The 16,425-nt window shown below is 37.4% G+C and overlaps 3 protein-coding genes and 1 long non-coding RNA gene across 4 annotated transcripts in view; all 4 read right to left on the bottom strand.

Annotated features, from left to right (window-relative positions):
• LOC136840184 (single insulin-like growth factor-binding domain protein-2) overlaps positions 1-16,425 on the bottom strand; it is a 44,150-nt gene that overhangs the window by 23,859 nt on the left and 3,866 nt on the right. The gene's annotated exons all lie outside the window — the stretch shown is intronic.
• LOC136840185 (single insulin-like growth factor-binding domain protein-1) lies at positions 2,224-4,066 on the bottom strand. The gene is made up of 3 exons (XM_067106671.1): positions 3,844-4,066; positions 2,914-3,034; positions 2,224-2,623 (listed from the first exon to the last, which is right to left on the bottom strand). The coding sequence occupies exons 1-3, from the start codon at positions 3,891-3,893 to the stop codon at positions 2,495-2,497; spliced, it is 300 nt and encodes a 99-aa protein (XP_066962772.1). The 5' UTR covers positions 3,894-4,066; the 3' UTR covers positions 2,224-2,494.
• Positions 7,365-9,223, bottom strand: LOC136840187 (uncharacterized). Its single transcript, XR_010853551.1, has 3 exons — positions 9,099-9,223; positions 8,208-8,325; positions 7,365-7,918 (listed from the first exon to the last, which is right to left on the bottom strand). It is a non-coding gene; the product is annotated as an uncharacterized lncRNA (long non-coding RNA).
• LOC136840507 (single insulin-like growth factor-binding domain protein-2) lies at positions 12,780-14,555 on the bottom strand. The gene is made up of 3 exons (XM_067107167.1): positions 14,277-14,555; positions 13,437-13,554; positions 12,780-13,234 (listed from the first exon to the last, which is right to left on the bottom strand). The coding sequence occupies exons 1-3, from the start codon at positions 14,324-14,326 to the stop codon at positions 13,115-13,117; spliced, it is 288 nt and encodes a 95-aa protein (XP_066963268.1). The 5' UTR covers positions 14,327-14,555; the 3' UTR covers positions 12,780-13,114.

Genomic DNA, 16,425 nt, shown 5'->3' with positions numbered 1-16,425 from the left:
TCAAACCCCTCCTGAAGAAGATGACCCAAGAAACGCGACCGCCAGATCCATCGCCAAACGGAGCTAATGAGGCCAAAAACCACTAGGGAATTTGGTCATTCTCCTCCTTAAGAAACGCCACCTCCATAACATCGGAGGACTAGGGCCACACCTTTATGTTTTTGTATATATACCATTGTAACTTTCCACCTGTCCATATTCTACCAGTGAACAGGGGCACAGAAGCTAGTGCCCAAAAATATATGGGTTTCAACGTTTAAATAGTGTTTTATGGGCCTTCTTATATTCATATTACACTGTAATATTACAGGAATAGACATTCATATATATATATATATATATATATATATATATATATATATATATATATATTGGTGTTTTCAGCATATTTTATTACGGGGATAAGTTATGTTGCTAGTTACAAGCCCTTGTCTATCCTGGCTGTAACTCATCGTATTTGACTAACCATCAGGTACATAACTCTCTAAAGGGGCATAATGTATTATTCGGGAAAAGTAGTCAAAGATGTTTTCCAAATTCCCTGCTCACTTTGAGACCAAACTCGCGCCTCCTGATATTGATGAATTCAGGTCGTTAGCCACTGATGAATATATATATATATATATATATATATATATATATATATATATATATATATATATATATATATATATACTGTGTATATATATATATATATATATATATATATATATATATATATATATGTGTGTGTGTGTGTGTGTGTGTGTGTATATATATATATATATATATATATATATATATATATATATATATATATATATATATATATATATATGTATATATATGTGTGTGTGTGTGTATGTGTATGTATATGTGTATATATATATATATATATATATATATATATATATATATATATATATATATATATATATATAAGGAGATATATAAAATTGGTTTGCGTAGACGGCAGGTTGACCACGAGAATGTATGATCTAGCATGTGTTAAGAGACAGAGGAATAGAGAGTTAGACAGTGTGTCATGATATCCAGAAATCGCGGGCGAGGTGGAGGTGAACTGTGAAGATTGTGGAGACGAGTTGCCGATGAGCCTTCTGCGTAGGTGTATGGAAGCAGCAAACGTTCTGGTAATTTTCCGTAAGGGAGTTTATCTGTAGTTAACCAGGTGAAGTCTAAGTTCAGAAGTCCAGTGGGAATTTAACCTCTGGCATAGCATTTCAGCTATGCGCTATATATTTCTTATATTTGGCATGCAGTCAAAGGAAGGGTCTTCTGAAGAAACTCTTACTAGCTCAATATTTTCTTTGCACTGGTTGTAATCTAATTGATTATTCAAGATTTTCTGGACTTTGTTACTTTCAGCTTTATTTTAGGACTCTGTAAAATCTCTAGGTTCAAAGTATGGGGGAAATCTAAGAATTTAAAAATATAAAGATAGTGGTCTAAATTGCATGGATCCCAGAGATTTGCATTGCTAGTAGATGTCATGTTAATTGGCAGTGCAAGAAAATGACACAGTAATTCCCAGTATAAGCACAGGCTCTATTGACTGGTCAGCTAGCAATTGCCTCCTTCACAAGCATTGCCAGCAGATTTCAATTGCATGTAAGAAGTTCTGGCTAAAAGATACAGAAAATGGAGATGAAGTTCCTACAAGGTTCCAAAGGTGGAAATGAGAGAAAGTGCCACAATTTGCACTAAGAAATAGTTAGAGAGGTTGGAGAGCAGGATTGAAGAAAAGAAGCGGGAATGAAGGTAGAGCAAAAGACTAAAGAGTATTGGGGTCCAGCTAGGTGCTGAAAATACTCTTCAAGTTCCTTTAGTAACTGCACCACGTGAGCCACTGATGGCACTAACCCCTACGCAGTTTTCAAGCTTTTTTATTTCCCCTTTCAGTTCCAAAACAGTACAATCTTAAAAGAAGTGCTTTAGGAGTATATGATTCACCCACACAGAGTTATGCACAACACAACACGTAATTTGATACTAAGTGTAATATAGTTTGAACGCTCTTTTTCTATTTCTTCTCTCCGCTGGTAGGGAAAGTATTAGGGGCTCGGTTAAAATTATAACTAGTCAGGGTTTGCTTGCTAGACATCACTCATCCAGAATAGATTTTTCTTGTGAGATATGAAGTTTTTCAGTCGATTTAGTTATACTCATAAAAAGATGTATTCATATCTGTGGAAATTAGAAATTTCAGAATTGATTATCCTTTTATTAAGTTTCGACAGTTTGGATCCTAACGATAACTTTTAATACCTAATGACAACTTTGTATAAAGGTAGAAATAATAAATGAGACCCATCTCCCATTTTATTTACTGAATTCCAGAGCAAGAGTAGTCAAAAAATCTTCTGAAGCCATCTTCATACAGAATCCACGACTCCACTCAGCTAGATCCAATCAACTTCCTCTGAAAGCAAGTTCACCAACCAGCCTCCCCTTTCTTCGGAAAGACGGTCCTTATCCAGTCCACAGAGGATTCTTACTATCGCCCGATCGGTCGCTGGGCCTTGCAGTGACCTGGTTTCTCCATGCCGTATCCCCCGTGACAGATCAGCCCTTCTGCGCAGGTGCCAAAGATGTCTAAGGGACCACCGCACTCTTCACCTTCGCCCTGGAATGAGTCGTATAATGTATTCTAAGAAAGTCGTTCCTTGCAAGAGAAATGTCCGTGGAAGAAAGGGGTATGTGACATTTCCGATACTTACTTTCAAGGAAAATATTTCCTCCCTAAGAATAAGATTAGCAAGTATCTAAGGCAAAGAAATTATTTATTGCAAGAAAATACCCATTTGCATATCAGATTTTCAGGATAGCAACTACCACCTTTAAGTAAAAAGTTTTAACAGTAAAATTTAACGGAAAGTCTCGTTTCCAGTATACTGAGAGAGAGATTAAACTAACCTTACTACATTCATCACGGCATGTACACGGGCTCCATACTACCCCGTAAGGGCAGTAAATTAACTCGGGACGTGGTCCAAATTTGACTAATGTACAATCGTTACAGGACAGTTCAGCAACGCTGCAAATGACAAAAATAAAAGTAATTTCCATTACCTAACTGATATTGATTGTTATTGTAAACTTTTCCTCTCCTGATAAATGACCTTGAAGAAGATCTAATAAAGTAAATTTAAGCCGAGAGAGCCAAGGGAATTCTAGTGGCGTTGATTTTTCTTAACATTTTTTTCTGTGAAGCCAATTGTGTTGCTTCCTACAGGTTAATCTCACTCTGTCCTTCCCTTTTCTCTTTTCAGTCAGGTCTGGATAAGATAGGGCAATGAAACTGTCTTATTGATAGGTCAGCCTTTGTTTTAAGGATAACTTTTTTATAACGGTCTGGGAGTTGATTTTTTTTATATAACGGTCAAGGAGTTGATGACTATCTCCAATCTGTCAGGCCAATGTGTTTGTTCTGAAGCTATAATTCTAGCGTCATTTGACAGTTACGGTACTGTATTCCATTTTTAAATTAAAACCCAGTGAAAATATTTTAACCAATACTTAATAAGATCAGGGATTAATCCGTTAATATAGACTTATCTTCTTCACTGATTTTTCCTCCTAAACATTAACATTACTTTTTCCCAGTTAACATAAAGTTCGAGCGTCTTCAAGTCAGTTCATATGAACTAAATAGTACGACTCGCCGTGCTCATTCTATCTATATGTAGATTATCATGTTACTTAAAGATACTACTAGTAAATCATTTTATGCACATTGTTACCATTTAGGATCAGGATAAAACATGTAATGCATAAAATTTGCAAGTGAGAGTGAGAGAGAGAGAGAGCGAGAGTTTGGCTAGTACAAAAAAAGACATGACTCACGTGACAGTCGCCAAGGAGATGCATAGCAGGAGCTTGAAGTACGAAGCCATGACGAAGGAAACTCAACCTCGATGATCACGTAAACAGGCAATGACTCAATAGCCTCTCCTATAGTTTTACCTAGACGTCGTCTGAGCAACGAATGATGTTTGTGTGACGGAGACTCTTGTTTTAAGGTGTTGCATTAACAGGTGAAGTGGTCGCCAGTGAAATAATAATCGAATCTTTATTTGTTGGTTGGAGTTCATAGTACGATTCTGTGTCAACAATGATGTCCAACTGGAGTAGGCGTCGTGGTTTTATTCGTTGATTTTTTTCTTCATGAAGACGTCTGTGAGAATTCATTTGAAAAATTGCTACAGTTATCTATACGTCTGGCAACTTTGTTAATGAGGAAAGCACTCGGAATCTTCTGGTTTGTTCCGGAGAGGAATATACCAGTTCGACATCCGCTTTTTTGGAAGTTGTGGTTTGCCTCAGTTTTGTCATTAATACAACACATTTCTAGATCGAGGATATATACATATATCAAGTACTTAGCAAGAAAAACCAAGATACGCGTAGTGTTTATGCAGTTGTACATTATATTGCTCCATAGCCCTATAATGAAAATTAAGTTAATCTTTTCACAGAGAGAAGATTTCTATCGTTTGCAAGAGACCTAATTACCCAAGATCTCGATCTGTCGACGGTTAGCCTCGATGTCTTTTCTCTTTTTATTAACGATATACAAGTTATTTTGAATAAAATTTTTATTGAACCTAGTTATATCTACCGAGGTTTTGCTAGAGAGAATTTTAAAAGTTTTTTGTACTTGGCTCTGCTGGAAACAGACTCTTAATTGATGGTAACCACAGAAGCAGATTTGACGCGGTTACCGAGGGTTCTCCTCCGGGTACTTTTTTTAACAGATACTTTAATGGGTCTTTGGAGGGAAGTTTTTTGGATCATTGTCCGACAAGGTCTCGTCCTCTTTACTACAAACGTTAAGTAGATGATTCTTTTTCTGAACAGGGTTGTTGTTGAGCAGTTTTTAGAACTTATGAAAACCACGATTGCTTGCTTTTTTTATGCTTTAATACCCAGATCTGACTAATATTTCTCGACTTCTGTAGGCTAGATTGCAATGAAAGCTACAATGGTCTTGGCTGTAATTTTTACAGTTTCTGTTTTTTTTTAATATACCAGCATTTTCGCTTTATTGCATTGAGCCTTTTCTCTGGATTCACTTTCCTTTCACAATGACGTGGAATATCTTAGAAAGTACTTTCATGAATGTTGTTATCCAAAGTTTCAACTTCTGAAATACCTGAGGGAATTTGTAACTAATAAGTTTCAACCTGCAGTGGCGATTCCTGCCATACCAAAACTTAATTTTTGTGCCTCTTAACATTTCACGGTTTTTAACTACTTCAACTTAGGTTATTTTAAACAGCTTTCGTGTTGTTGTGAACCAAGGCTTGTTCCAGGGACTCCAGGAACAGCTGGTTCAGAAGTCTTATGTATTCTTTGGTGGTATTTAAATATTGCCGAAGATATAGTCTTGGGACTTATCTCGGTTCCACCATGAGGATGGTAAAAGTGTGAATTGGGTCGCATTATGGAGTTCGCAGAAAACAGACCGTAACTGAAGAAGGAAAGAATTTTCAGATATCATGGAAAATGCAAACAAATGCACGTCAGCTGTTTCCTTTGACAACACTGAAATCACAGCACAAGCCACCGTTGAAGCTTCCCTACTCATACTGGAGTCGTTAATTATAATGCAACTGGTTCCATCCTTGGACTGCCAGACTTCTTCTGCTCCTCTGTTTATCTCTTTAAAAAAATTCTTCTTCGTATCAAGTGTGCTTTCTTGGGTCACTCCAAGTTGGTATTTTTGGGTGGTGGGTCAGTTAGAAAAGTCTCGGTTTTTCAATTTTATATTTTCTCTAACGTTAGTCATTTTTATCTGAGTCATTCTTATGTGTTGGTTTTAATTTATGAAATTTCATTTTTAGCATTGCCTATGGAGCTATGCTTTGAAAAGTTGGAATAAAATAAAGTACAAACTTATGCATCGCCTCCATTTCGTCAACCTCTTCATATTATGTATTCGACTTGTTAGATATCAAAACTTTTGAATATATATATATATATATATATATATATATATATATATATATGTGTGTGTGTATATGTAAGTATAGACACACACACACTATATATATTATTACACTTATTACACATTATACGCGTATGTGTAGCTCACTATAACTCACAGGAACACATAATGATTATACACAAAGCACCACAAGGAAAAATTAAACAGCAGACATGGTCCAGACTGATTTCCTTTATTGAGACACTTTCAAAAGTACTGCTGCATAAAAGAACTTTCATTATACACGCTCATATTTTGACTACAGAAATGCAGTGGCGGCATAAAAGTGACAGTAAAATTTATTATCTAGGAACACCTTTTGTCTGGTTCACTTAACGCCCTTATATTCTGTGAAATCAGTGTTGAAAATACTAAATGAAATTGTCGCTCCTTCAGATCCACCCTAAGGTAAAGATTCGTCATACTTAACTTACCTGTGGCGGGATGTGCTCGCTATCTGAAGGTCTGGATTGCAAGTCCCTCAACTTCAGGCTACTTTCTTCAGTAAGGGACTCTGCCAACCAAGCTGCCTTTTCATTCTTCAGACAACTAGGGAAACTAGGGATGCTAACTCGGTGACTGCCCACGCAACCTCCACGTTTAATTTCGACGTATTTTGGGTCCCCTGAAGAAACTCTTACTAACTCAACATTTTCTATGCTTTGGTTGTAATCTAATTGATTATTCAAGATTGTCTGGACTTTGTTACTTTCAGCTTGTTTTTAGAACTCTGTACAATTGTCTAGGTTCAAAGTTTGGGGGAAATCTAACAAAGAACATTTAAAAACACAAAGATAGTAGCCTAAATTACATAGACCCCAGAGATTTGCATTGCTAGCCGAGGTCATGTTAATTGGCATTGCAAGAAAAGGAAACGTTAATTCCCACTGGAAGCTCAGGCACTGTTGATTGGTCAGCTAGTAAATCCTTCTTCACTAGCACTGCTTGCAAATTTCATTTGCTTGTATGCAGTTCTGGTTAAAAGATACAGAAGATGAAGTACGTACAAGGATTCAGAGGTGGAAAACTCCACAGTTGCACTAAGGGATAGTTAAAGAGATTGAACAGCAAGATTAAAGAAAAGAAACGGGGATTAAGGTAGAGCAAAAGGCTCAAAAGTGTGGATGCAGCGAGTGGCTGATAATACTCTTCAAACTTCCTTTAGTAGTTGCACCACTGATGGCACTAAAGCTTTACGAAGTTTGCAAGCTTTTTATTTTCCCTTTCAGCTCCAAAGCAGTACAATCGTAAAAGTTCTTTTGCGGTATATGATTCATCCACACAGAGTTATCCACACTACAACAAGTAATTTGAGAAAAAATTGTAATATAGTTTGAAAGTTCCTTTTCTATTTCTTCTCTCCGCTGGTAGGGAAAAGTATTAGGTGCTCAGTTAAAATTATAAGTAATCAGGGTTTGCTGGGTAGACATCACTCATCCAGAATAGATTTTTCTTGTGAGACATGAAGTTTTTCATTCGATTTTCTGATACTCGTAAAAAGATGCATTTATATCTATGGAAAATAAAAATTCCCGAATTGATGGTGCTTTTATTAAGTTTTGACAGTGTGAAACCTGACGACAACTTTTAATACCTGATAACAATTTGGCTGTCGTATGACCAATTGGTAATTAAAACAGCGGCCGCTGTAATTAAGACCCATCTACCAGAAAATCTTTTCAAGTCGTCTTCCTTCAGGATCCACGGCTCCACTCAGTTAGAGCCAACCATCCATCTCTGAAAGCAAGTTCACCAACCAGCCACGCCTTTCTTCGGAAACATGGTCCTTTTCTAAGCCACAGAGGATTCATACTACCGTCCGTACCGTCGCTGGGCTTTACAACGACCTCGTCCGTCCATGCCCTGACAGATCAGCCCTTGTGCGCAGGTGCCAAGGAAGTTTGAGGGGCCACCGCACAATTCACCTTTGCCCTAGAATGGAGAGTATAATGTATTCTAAGAGAGTCGTCCCTTGCAAGAGAAATCCATAGAAGAAATGGATATATAACATTTCGAGACAGCAGTTACTTTCTAAGAAAACATGTCTTCTCTAAGAATAAGATTAGCAAGTATCTAAAACAAAGAAATTATTTATTGCAAGGAAATACCCATTTGCATGTAAGATCTTCAGGATAGCAACTACCACCCTAACGAAAAGAGTTTTAACGGTAAAATTAAAAAGGAAAGTCTCGCTTCCAATACTGAGAAAGACTAAACTAACCTTACGACATTCATAGCAGCATCTACACGGGTCCATTACTTTCCCATAAGGGCAATTAAGTGACTCAGGACTTGGGCAACGGACTAATTCACAAGGGAGACAGGACAGCCCAGAAACTCTGCAAATAATAAAAATCAAAGCGTTTTCCATCAGCTAGCTGGTATTGATTGTTACCGTAAACTTTTTTCTTGCTGACAAATGGCCTTGAATAAGATCTAAAGAGGAAATTTGAGCCGAAAGAGCCAAGGAAATTCTAGTGGCGTTGAATTTTCTTAACATTTTCTCTGCGAAGCCAATTGTGTCACTTCCTACAGGTATATCTCACTCTATCTTTCCATTTTCTCTTTTCAGTCAGGTCTGGGTAAGCAAGGGCAGTGAAACTGTCTTATTGATATAATAGGTCGGCCTTTGTTTTAAGAATAACTATTTTTTTATAACGGTCAGGGAGTTGATGACTATGTCTAATCTGTCAGGCCAATGTGTTTGTTCTGAACCTATAGTTCTAATGTAATTTAACAGTCATAGTACTGTATTCCAGTTTTAAATTAAAACCCAGTGAAAATATTTTAACCAATACCTAATAAGATCAGGGATTAATCCATTAATATAGACTTATCTTCTTCACTAATTTTTCCTCCTTAACATTAACATTACTTTTTCCCAATAAACATATAGTTCGAGTGTCTTCAAGTCAATTCATATGAACTAAATAGTAAGACTCCCACTGCTCATTCTACTTATACGTAGATTCTCATGCTACTTAAAGATACTAATTCATTTTATGCACATTGTCACCATTTAGGATCAGGATGAATTAATTAATGCATCAAATTTGTAATTGAGAGAGAGAGAGAGTTTGTCTAAAATAAATATAAAAAAAACATCACTCACGTGACAACAGCCAAGGAAATGCACAGCAGGAGCTTGAAGTACGAAGCCATGACGAAGGAAACTCAACCTCGGTGAGCACGTTAGTCTTACCCAGACGTCGTCTGAAAACGAATGCTTTGGGTGACGGAGGCTCTTATTTTAAGGTGTTGCATCGACAGGCGAAGTGGTCGCCAATGAAATAATAATCGAATATTTATTTGTCGGCTGGAATTTGCGGTACGGCAGTGTCCATGATGGCGTCCAATTCGAATAGGCGTGGTGGTTTTATTCGTGATTTTTCATCTTCTAGGAGACGCTATTGGGAATTCATTTTAAAAACTGTAACAGTTATGTATGTCTGGCAACTTTGTTAATTCGAAAATTACCTCTGGATCTTCTGGTTTGTTCCGGAGAGGAATATCTGTTGAACATCCCCCTTTTTGAAGGTTATGGTTTGGCTCAGTTTTGTCATTAACACAAATGCATTTAAAAAACGTGCTCATTTTTGCCTTGACGCTCACTCACATGCATATGCACACATCAAGTACTAGCAAGAAAAACCAAGATACGCGTAGTGTTTATGCAATTGTACATTATATTGCTCCGTTGCCCTATAATGAAAAATAAGTGATTCGTTTCACTGAGAGAAGATTTGTATCGTTTGCAAGACACCTAATTACCCAAGATCTTGATCTGTCTATGATTAGCCTCGATGTGGTTTCTCTTTTTATTAACGATATACAAGTTATTTTGAATAAAATTTTTATTGAACGTGGTTATATCTACCAAGGTTTTGCTAGAGATGATTTTAAAAGACTTTAATAATTGGCTGTGCTGGACACAGACTTTTCATTTGTTGGTAACCTTACAAACAGAGTTGATGGGGTTGCCATGGGTTCTCTTCTGGGTCCTGTGCCAGTTGTAGGAAAGCTTCTGTGATCAGTGTCCACCAAGGTCTCGTCCTGTTTACTACAAATGTTATGTATATGTTTCTTTTGTTCTTTTTCAAATGAGGGTCAGTAACCTTCACCCAAATATTTAATTTAATATTGAAAGTGAGAACAACAGCTGCTTGCTTTTTTAAATGTTTCAATACCCAGACCTGACCGAGATTTCTTTACTTCTGTTTATTGCAATAAAAGTTGCACTTGTTTTGGCTTCAATATTTACAGCTCTTGCTTTTTTTTTGTAATTTTAAACTTAACATCATGTTCACTCCAATGCATAGAACCTTTGCTCTTTCGTCAGACTGAGTTCATTTTCACAATGACGTAGAATATATCAGAAAGTACTTTCATGTATGTTGCTATCCAGAACTTTTATGTGAGAAATATCTGAGGAAACTTGGAACTAATAAGTTTCAACCTGCAATTCCGATTCCTGCTGTACTAAAAACTTAATTTTTATGTCTCAACGCTCTGCGGTCGATGGCAAGTTTTTAACTACTTTAACTCAGATTATTTTAAACATCATTCTTGCTGTCTAGAGCTTGTTCTTAGGACTCCAAGAGGAACTGGCTCCTTAGTCTTATGTGTTCGTTGATGGTACGTAAATATATTTGCCCCAGATGCAATCTTGGGATTTATCTTGGCCCCAAGAGTATGCTAAAAGTGCGGATTGATTTCCGTGGTGGATTTAGCCACATAATAGGCTGTAGCTTGGGTAAGAAGGACTCTATAATAATAAAATCCAAATGGATCTTTCTTGTTTGTCCGGCCCGGGTGGGGACGAGGTAGGTATGGGATGGTGGGGGTGGGGGTTAGGGAGACATGACGGGCAGCATTGGGTTCAAGGGCAGCACAGCATGCACCGTCAAGCTCATTTTCAGGTATCAGGGAAAATACAAACAAATGGACGCAACTTTTTCATATGATAGTTTTGAAATCTCATCGCAAGCCTGTGATGAAAGTTCCCTACTTATACTGGAATCACTAACTATAAAAACAAGTAAATATGTGCTGAAGTTTTTTTCGAGGCAGTCGAGTTTTCTGTACAGCATATAATCAAGGCCACCGAAAACAATCTACCTTTCGGTGGTCTCGGTATAATGCTGTATGCGCCGCGGACCATGGAACTTTAACCACTGCCCTGTGGTGGCCTATCCTATATCGTTGCCAGACGCACGATTATAACTAACTTTAACCTTAAATAAAATGAAAACTACTGAGGCTAGAGGGCTGCAATTTGCTATGTTTGATGATTGGAGCGTGAATGGTCAACACACCAACTTGCAGCCCTCTAGCCTCAGTAGTTGTTAAGATCTGAGGTCGGACAGAAAAAGTGCGGACGGACAGAGAAACCGGCACAATAGTTTTCTTTTCAGAAAACTGAAACTAATCCCAGTCTTCTTAAAAGAATTCTCCGTTATGATTGCGATTTCCAGATCACTCAGAGTTTGTATAATAAGGCATTAGGTTGGTTCAGAACGTACGTTTCTGTTTTTAACTTTTTTATTTACCTAATAAAAATATTTCTGTTTAAGTCATTATTATATGTTGATTTTAATTTTTTGTAATTTCTTTTTTAGCACTGATGGAATACTGTAGTTATGCTTTCACAGAATAAAGCACTTGCTAAATATCAACTTCTATATATATATATATATATATATATATATATATATATATATATATATATATATATATATATATATATATATATATATATATATATATATATATATATAAAGTATACGTGTATGTGTATATAACTCACTGCATCTCAGAGGAGCACATGTGATTATATGCAAAAGTACCACAAGGAAAAATTGAGCAGAAGTCATGGTCCTGATCGATTTCTTCTATTTAGGACTGCTACAAAGAAGCAGTTTGCATTATATATGCTCATATATTTTGAATACTTGCTACAGTGAAGCAGGGGAGGCATATTATAGTAAAAGTGAACGGGAAGACGTAATTATCGATGACACCTTATGTTGACTTGGTTTCTCCGTCCTTGCGTCTCTGAGATCAGTGTTGAAAACATTAAATGTAAATGTAATCTCTTCACATCCACCTTAAGATACAGATTCGTCTTCCTAACTTACCTTGTGATAAGTTTTCTTGTGTGGCGAAATGTGCTCGTTCTCTAAAGGTTTAGGTCGCAAGTCCCGTAAATTTCAGGCTAGCCCTTTGCATGAGAGACTTTGCCCACTAAGCTACCCTTTTCCTCCTTCAGGCCTTTAGACAAGTCAGGAAACTTTAATTTTAACACTAGGAATGTTGACAGCTAGCTTAGCAAACTCAGTGACTACCTACGCAACCTGCAAATTTTAATTCGAAGTGTTTTGGAGGCTCTGAAGCAATTCTGCCTTCGAGTAATTTACTAGCGCAATATTTTTCTGTGCTATTCATTTTCCCCTTTCAGCTCCGAAACAGTACAATTATAAAAGAAGTTGTTTTGAAGTATACGACTCACCCACACAGGTTTATGTAAAATACAACACGTGATTTGAGAAAAATGTAATGTAGTTGAAAGTTCCCTTTCTTTGTCCATCTCTCCGCTGGTGGCCGGAAAGTGTTGGGAGGTGCTTTGTTAAAATTATAACCCATCAAGGGTTGTTAGCTAAATATCACTCTTACAGTAGATTTTTCTTGTTGTGTCATTGGTCAGTTTTTTTTTTATTTACAATCCAGTTTTAGGTCAGTTTATTCATGTTCATAAAAAAGATGTAATTAAATCTATGGAAATTAAAAATTCCAGAATTAGTGATCCTTTAATAAGTTCTGATAATGTGAAACGTTATAACAACTTTTAATACATTATAAAAACTTTAAAAACCTTATGGCTAACTAATAAGTGAAACAGCGGCCTCTGTGAAATAAGGGGGCAAGTACTAAGTGAGAGACAATACATTCCATCTTATCTACTTATTTCCAGCGTTAGATAGCCAGTCAGTCTTTTGGAGTTGTCTTCCTTCAGAACCCGTGCCCTCAACCCAATTGATCCAACCAAGTTTTCCTTGTAGTTAACTAACCATCCACCCTATCTCTGGAAGCACGGTCCTTATCCAAACCAGCGGACCCCTATTGTAGGACTTATGGTCGCCGGGCCTTGCAGCGACCTCGTCTTAGTGTCCCGTCCCCACCCTTACAAATCAACCCCTCAGCGCAAGTGCCATAGATGTTCAAGGGGCCACCGCACTCTTCGCCCACACCCTGGAAAGGAGCGTATACCTTTTTAAGATTCTCGTCATTTGCAAGAAAACAAAGTATCTATGAGAAAGAAGCTATTTTTTGCAAGAAAATTACCATTTGCCATTAATTTTTCAAGATAGCAACTAGCAATAGGTAAAACGTTTTGATGTTAAGATTAAAACGGGAATTCTCATTTCCAGCACTGAAGAGACACTGAACTAACCTTACGACATTCATAGCAGCATCCGCACTGCCTCTCTACTGCCCCATACTGGCAGTTCAGTGACTCAGGACTGGCACATTTAACTGTTGCACAGTTGATACAGGTCAATCCAGAAACGCTGCAAAAAAATACAGCAATACTTTAGTTGATAAAAATACAAGTTTACATTGTTATTGTTACCTTTTTCCTGCTGACAAATGACTTGAATAAGATCTCAAAGTGGAAATTTAAACTGAGAGAACCAAAGAACCTGAGCAAGTAATTTGCCGAGATGAAGCTTCGAAATCCGTCACCTCGTCTGGTTGCTCTGCTTTTCGTTAACATTTTGCGAAGGAAATTGTGTTTCTTCCTAGGAGTTTAGTTTCACTCTCTATTAAACATTTCTCTTTTGAATCAGGTGTGGGCAAGCTAGGGGCATTAAGTTGTCAAACAGGTCGGCATTTTTTTGAAAAACGAGTACGTATCAGGGAGATGATAACTGGTTTCTTCATCTGTCTAAATGATGAGTTTGTTCCACAGTTATAATTCTAACGTTATTTATTAGAAAAAATGCTTTATTCGAGTTTTAACTAAAACCAAATCATAACCTTTAACTAATACCCATTGAGTTCATGGATCCACCCAAAATATTGCCTTATCTTCTTCACGTATACTTCTTCATAACGTTATCCAATACAGACTTTCGTATTAACATAAAATTCGAATGTCTCATAGGAAATAGTCTCCGACTGCTCATTCTACCTTTATGCGCATTTTCATGTTATTTAAAGGAACTCACACTTCTTATGTAATGCATCGTATTCACAAGAGAATTTAACAAAAACACGAGACTTGACTCACGCGACAATTGCCAGGGAAAAGCACAGCAGCAGCTTGAAGTGCGAAGCCATGACGAACAAAACACAACCTCTCTGAGCAGGGAACACGTGATGACGAAAAGGTCCTCCTCTGCAGGCCTTATCGGAACGCCGTCGGGATAGCGAATGGTAATTATGGCAACAAAGACTATTGCTTTAGTTTAGGTGGTGCATTGTCAGGCGAAATGGTCGCCGATGAAACAGTAATCGAGTGTTTATTTTTCTGGTAGTTCGCGGTGTGATCCGATGTGCCAACAATGGCCTCTGTTGCGAGTAGGCGTCGTGGTTTTGTTCTTGAGTTTTCTTCTTCTTGAAGACGCCAAAGAGGAGTTGTTTTAAATGTTTTGAAAAGTTGTAACACTATGTTTGGCAACTTGAACAGTAGGAAAATCCCTTTGTCTCCTCCGGTTTCATCCGGAGAGGAACCTGGCTCTTTGTTGGACATCCCCTGATTTGAGAGTTTTGGTTGTTATCAGTTACCACATTACCATAATGCATTCCAAAAACGAGCTCGTTTGTGCTTGGACGCTGGCTCACATGCATTCACACACATCTAGTACCAACAAGAAAAACCAACACTCGGTGTTTATGCTCTTGAACTTTACATTCCTCTGTAATGAAAAATAAGTCATTCGTTCCATTAAGAGGAGATTTGAATCGTTTACTGGAGACGTAATTAATCAAGACCTCGATCTGTCTGTGGTTAACCTCGATGTCGTTTCTCTTGTTACTAATGTACCATTTCAAACAATGATACAAATTGTTTTCAATAAAATTTTTATTGAACCTGGTTTTATCTACCGAGGTACTGATAGAGAGGAATTTAAAAACTTTTATACTTGGCTCTGTTGAACACGGACTTTTTACTTCCCGGCAACCTTACTAACAGATTTGACGCTGATACCAAAGGTTCTTCTGTGGGTCCTTCTTCAGCAAATATTTTAATGGTCCTTTGGAGGAAAGTTTCTTGGATTAGTGTCCACCGAGGTCTCGTCCTCTTTACTACAAACGTTATGTAGATGAACATTTTGATCATTTCTAAAAAGAGTTGCTGCTGAGCAATTTTCACCCTAATATCAATTTCATTATTGAACGTGAAAACAATAATTGCTTGCTTTTTTAAAATGTTTTAATAACCAGATCTGACCACCATTTCCCGTCTTCTGCAGGCTAACGCTATAAAAGCTACACTGGTCTTGGCTTTAATGTTTACAGCTTTTCCATTTTTTTTAAGTCATTTTCACATTGTTGCGTAGAGCCTTTTCTCTTTCGTCAGACTGGATTCATTTTCGCAGTGACATGGAATATATTAGAAGGTACTTTTATGAATGTTTCTAGCCAAGACTGTTTTTTGAGAAGTACCCAAGGAAACTTGTAATTAATACATGTCAGCCTGCAGTTCCTATTCCTGTTGAACGAAAACTTTCAATTTTGGTCACTCATAACGTTCTACGGTTGATGACAAGTTTATAACAACATTTTACTTAGATTATTGTAAACAACATTCTTCTTGTTTTAATCCAGAGCTTGTTCTTAGGACTCCGGGAACAACTGCTTCAGAAGTCATATTCGTTGAAGTTCCCCATTGGACGGGTTGCTATCGTTCTCGGCTAGCACTCTGCTGGGCCCGAGGTCGGTTCTCCGACCGGCCAATGAAGAATTAGAGAAATTTATTTCTGGTGATAGAAATTCATTCCCCGTTATAATGTGGTTCGGATTCCACAATAAGCTGTAGGTCCCGTTGCTAGGTAACCAATTGGTTCTTAACCACGTAAAATAAATCTAATCCTTCGGGCCAGCCCTAGGAGAGCTGTTAATCAGCTCAGTGGTCTGGTTAGACTAAGGTATACACAACTTATGTATTCGTTCAAAATGTACAGGTCAACTTGCCCTAAGAGGATGCTAAAAGTGCTGATTGATTCCCATCGTGGAGTTAGCCACAGAACAGGCTGTAACTTAAGTAACAAGGAGCCTTCGGAACCTTCAGACATTAGGCAAAATGGAAACAAATGCAAGTCAGCTATTTCCTATGACAATTTTGAAATCACAGCTCAAGCAGCAAATGAATCTTCCTTGCTTATAATGGAATCGCTAACTAACTAGTTCCATCGCTGAACAGCCAAACTTCTTCT

Source organism: Macrobrachium rosenbergii, chromosome 7 (genome assembly GCF_040412425.1).
Source record: "Macrobrachium rosenbergii isolate ZJJX-2024 chromosome 7, ASM4041242v1, whole genome shotgun sequence".
NCBI lineage: Eukaryota > Metazoa > Arthropoda > Malacostraca > Decapoda > Palaemonidae > Macrobrachium > Macrobrachium rosenbergii.
This window is presented reverse-complemented; position numbering and strand designations above follow the sequence as displayed.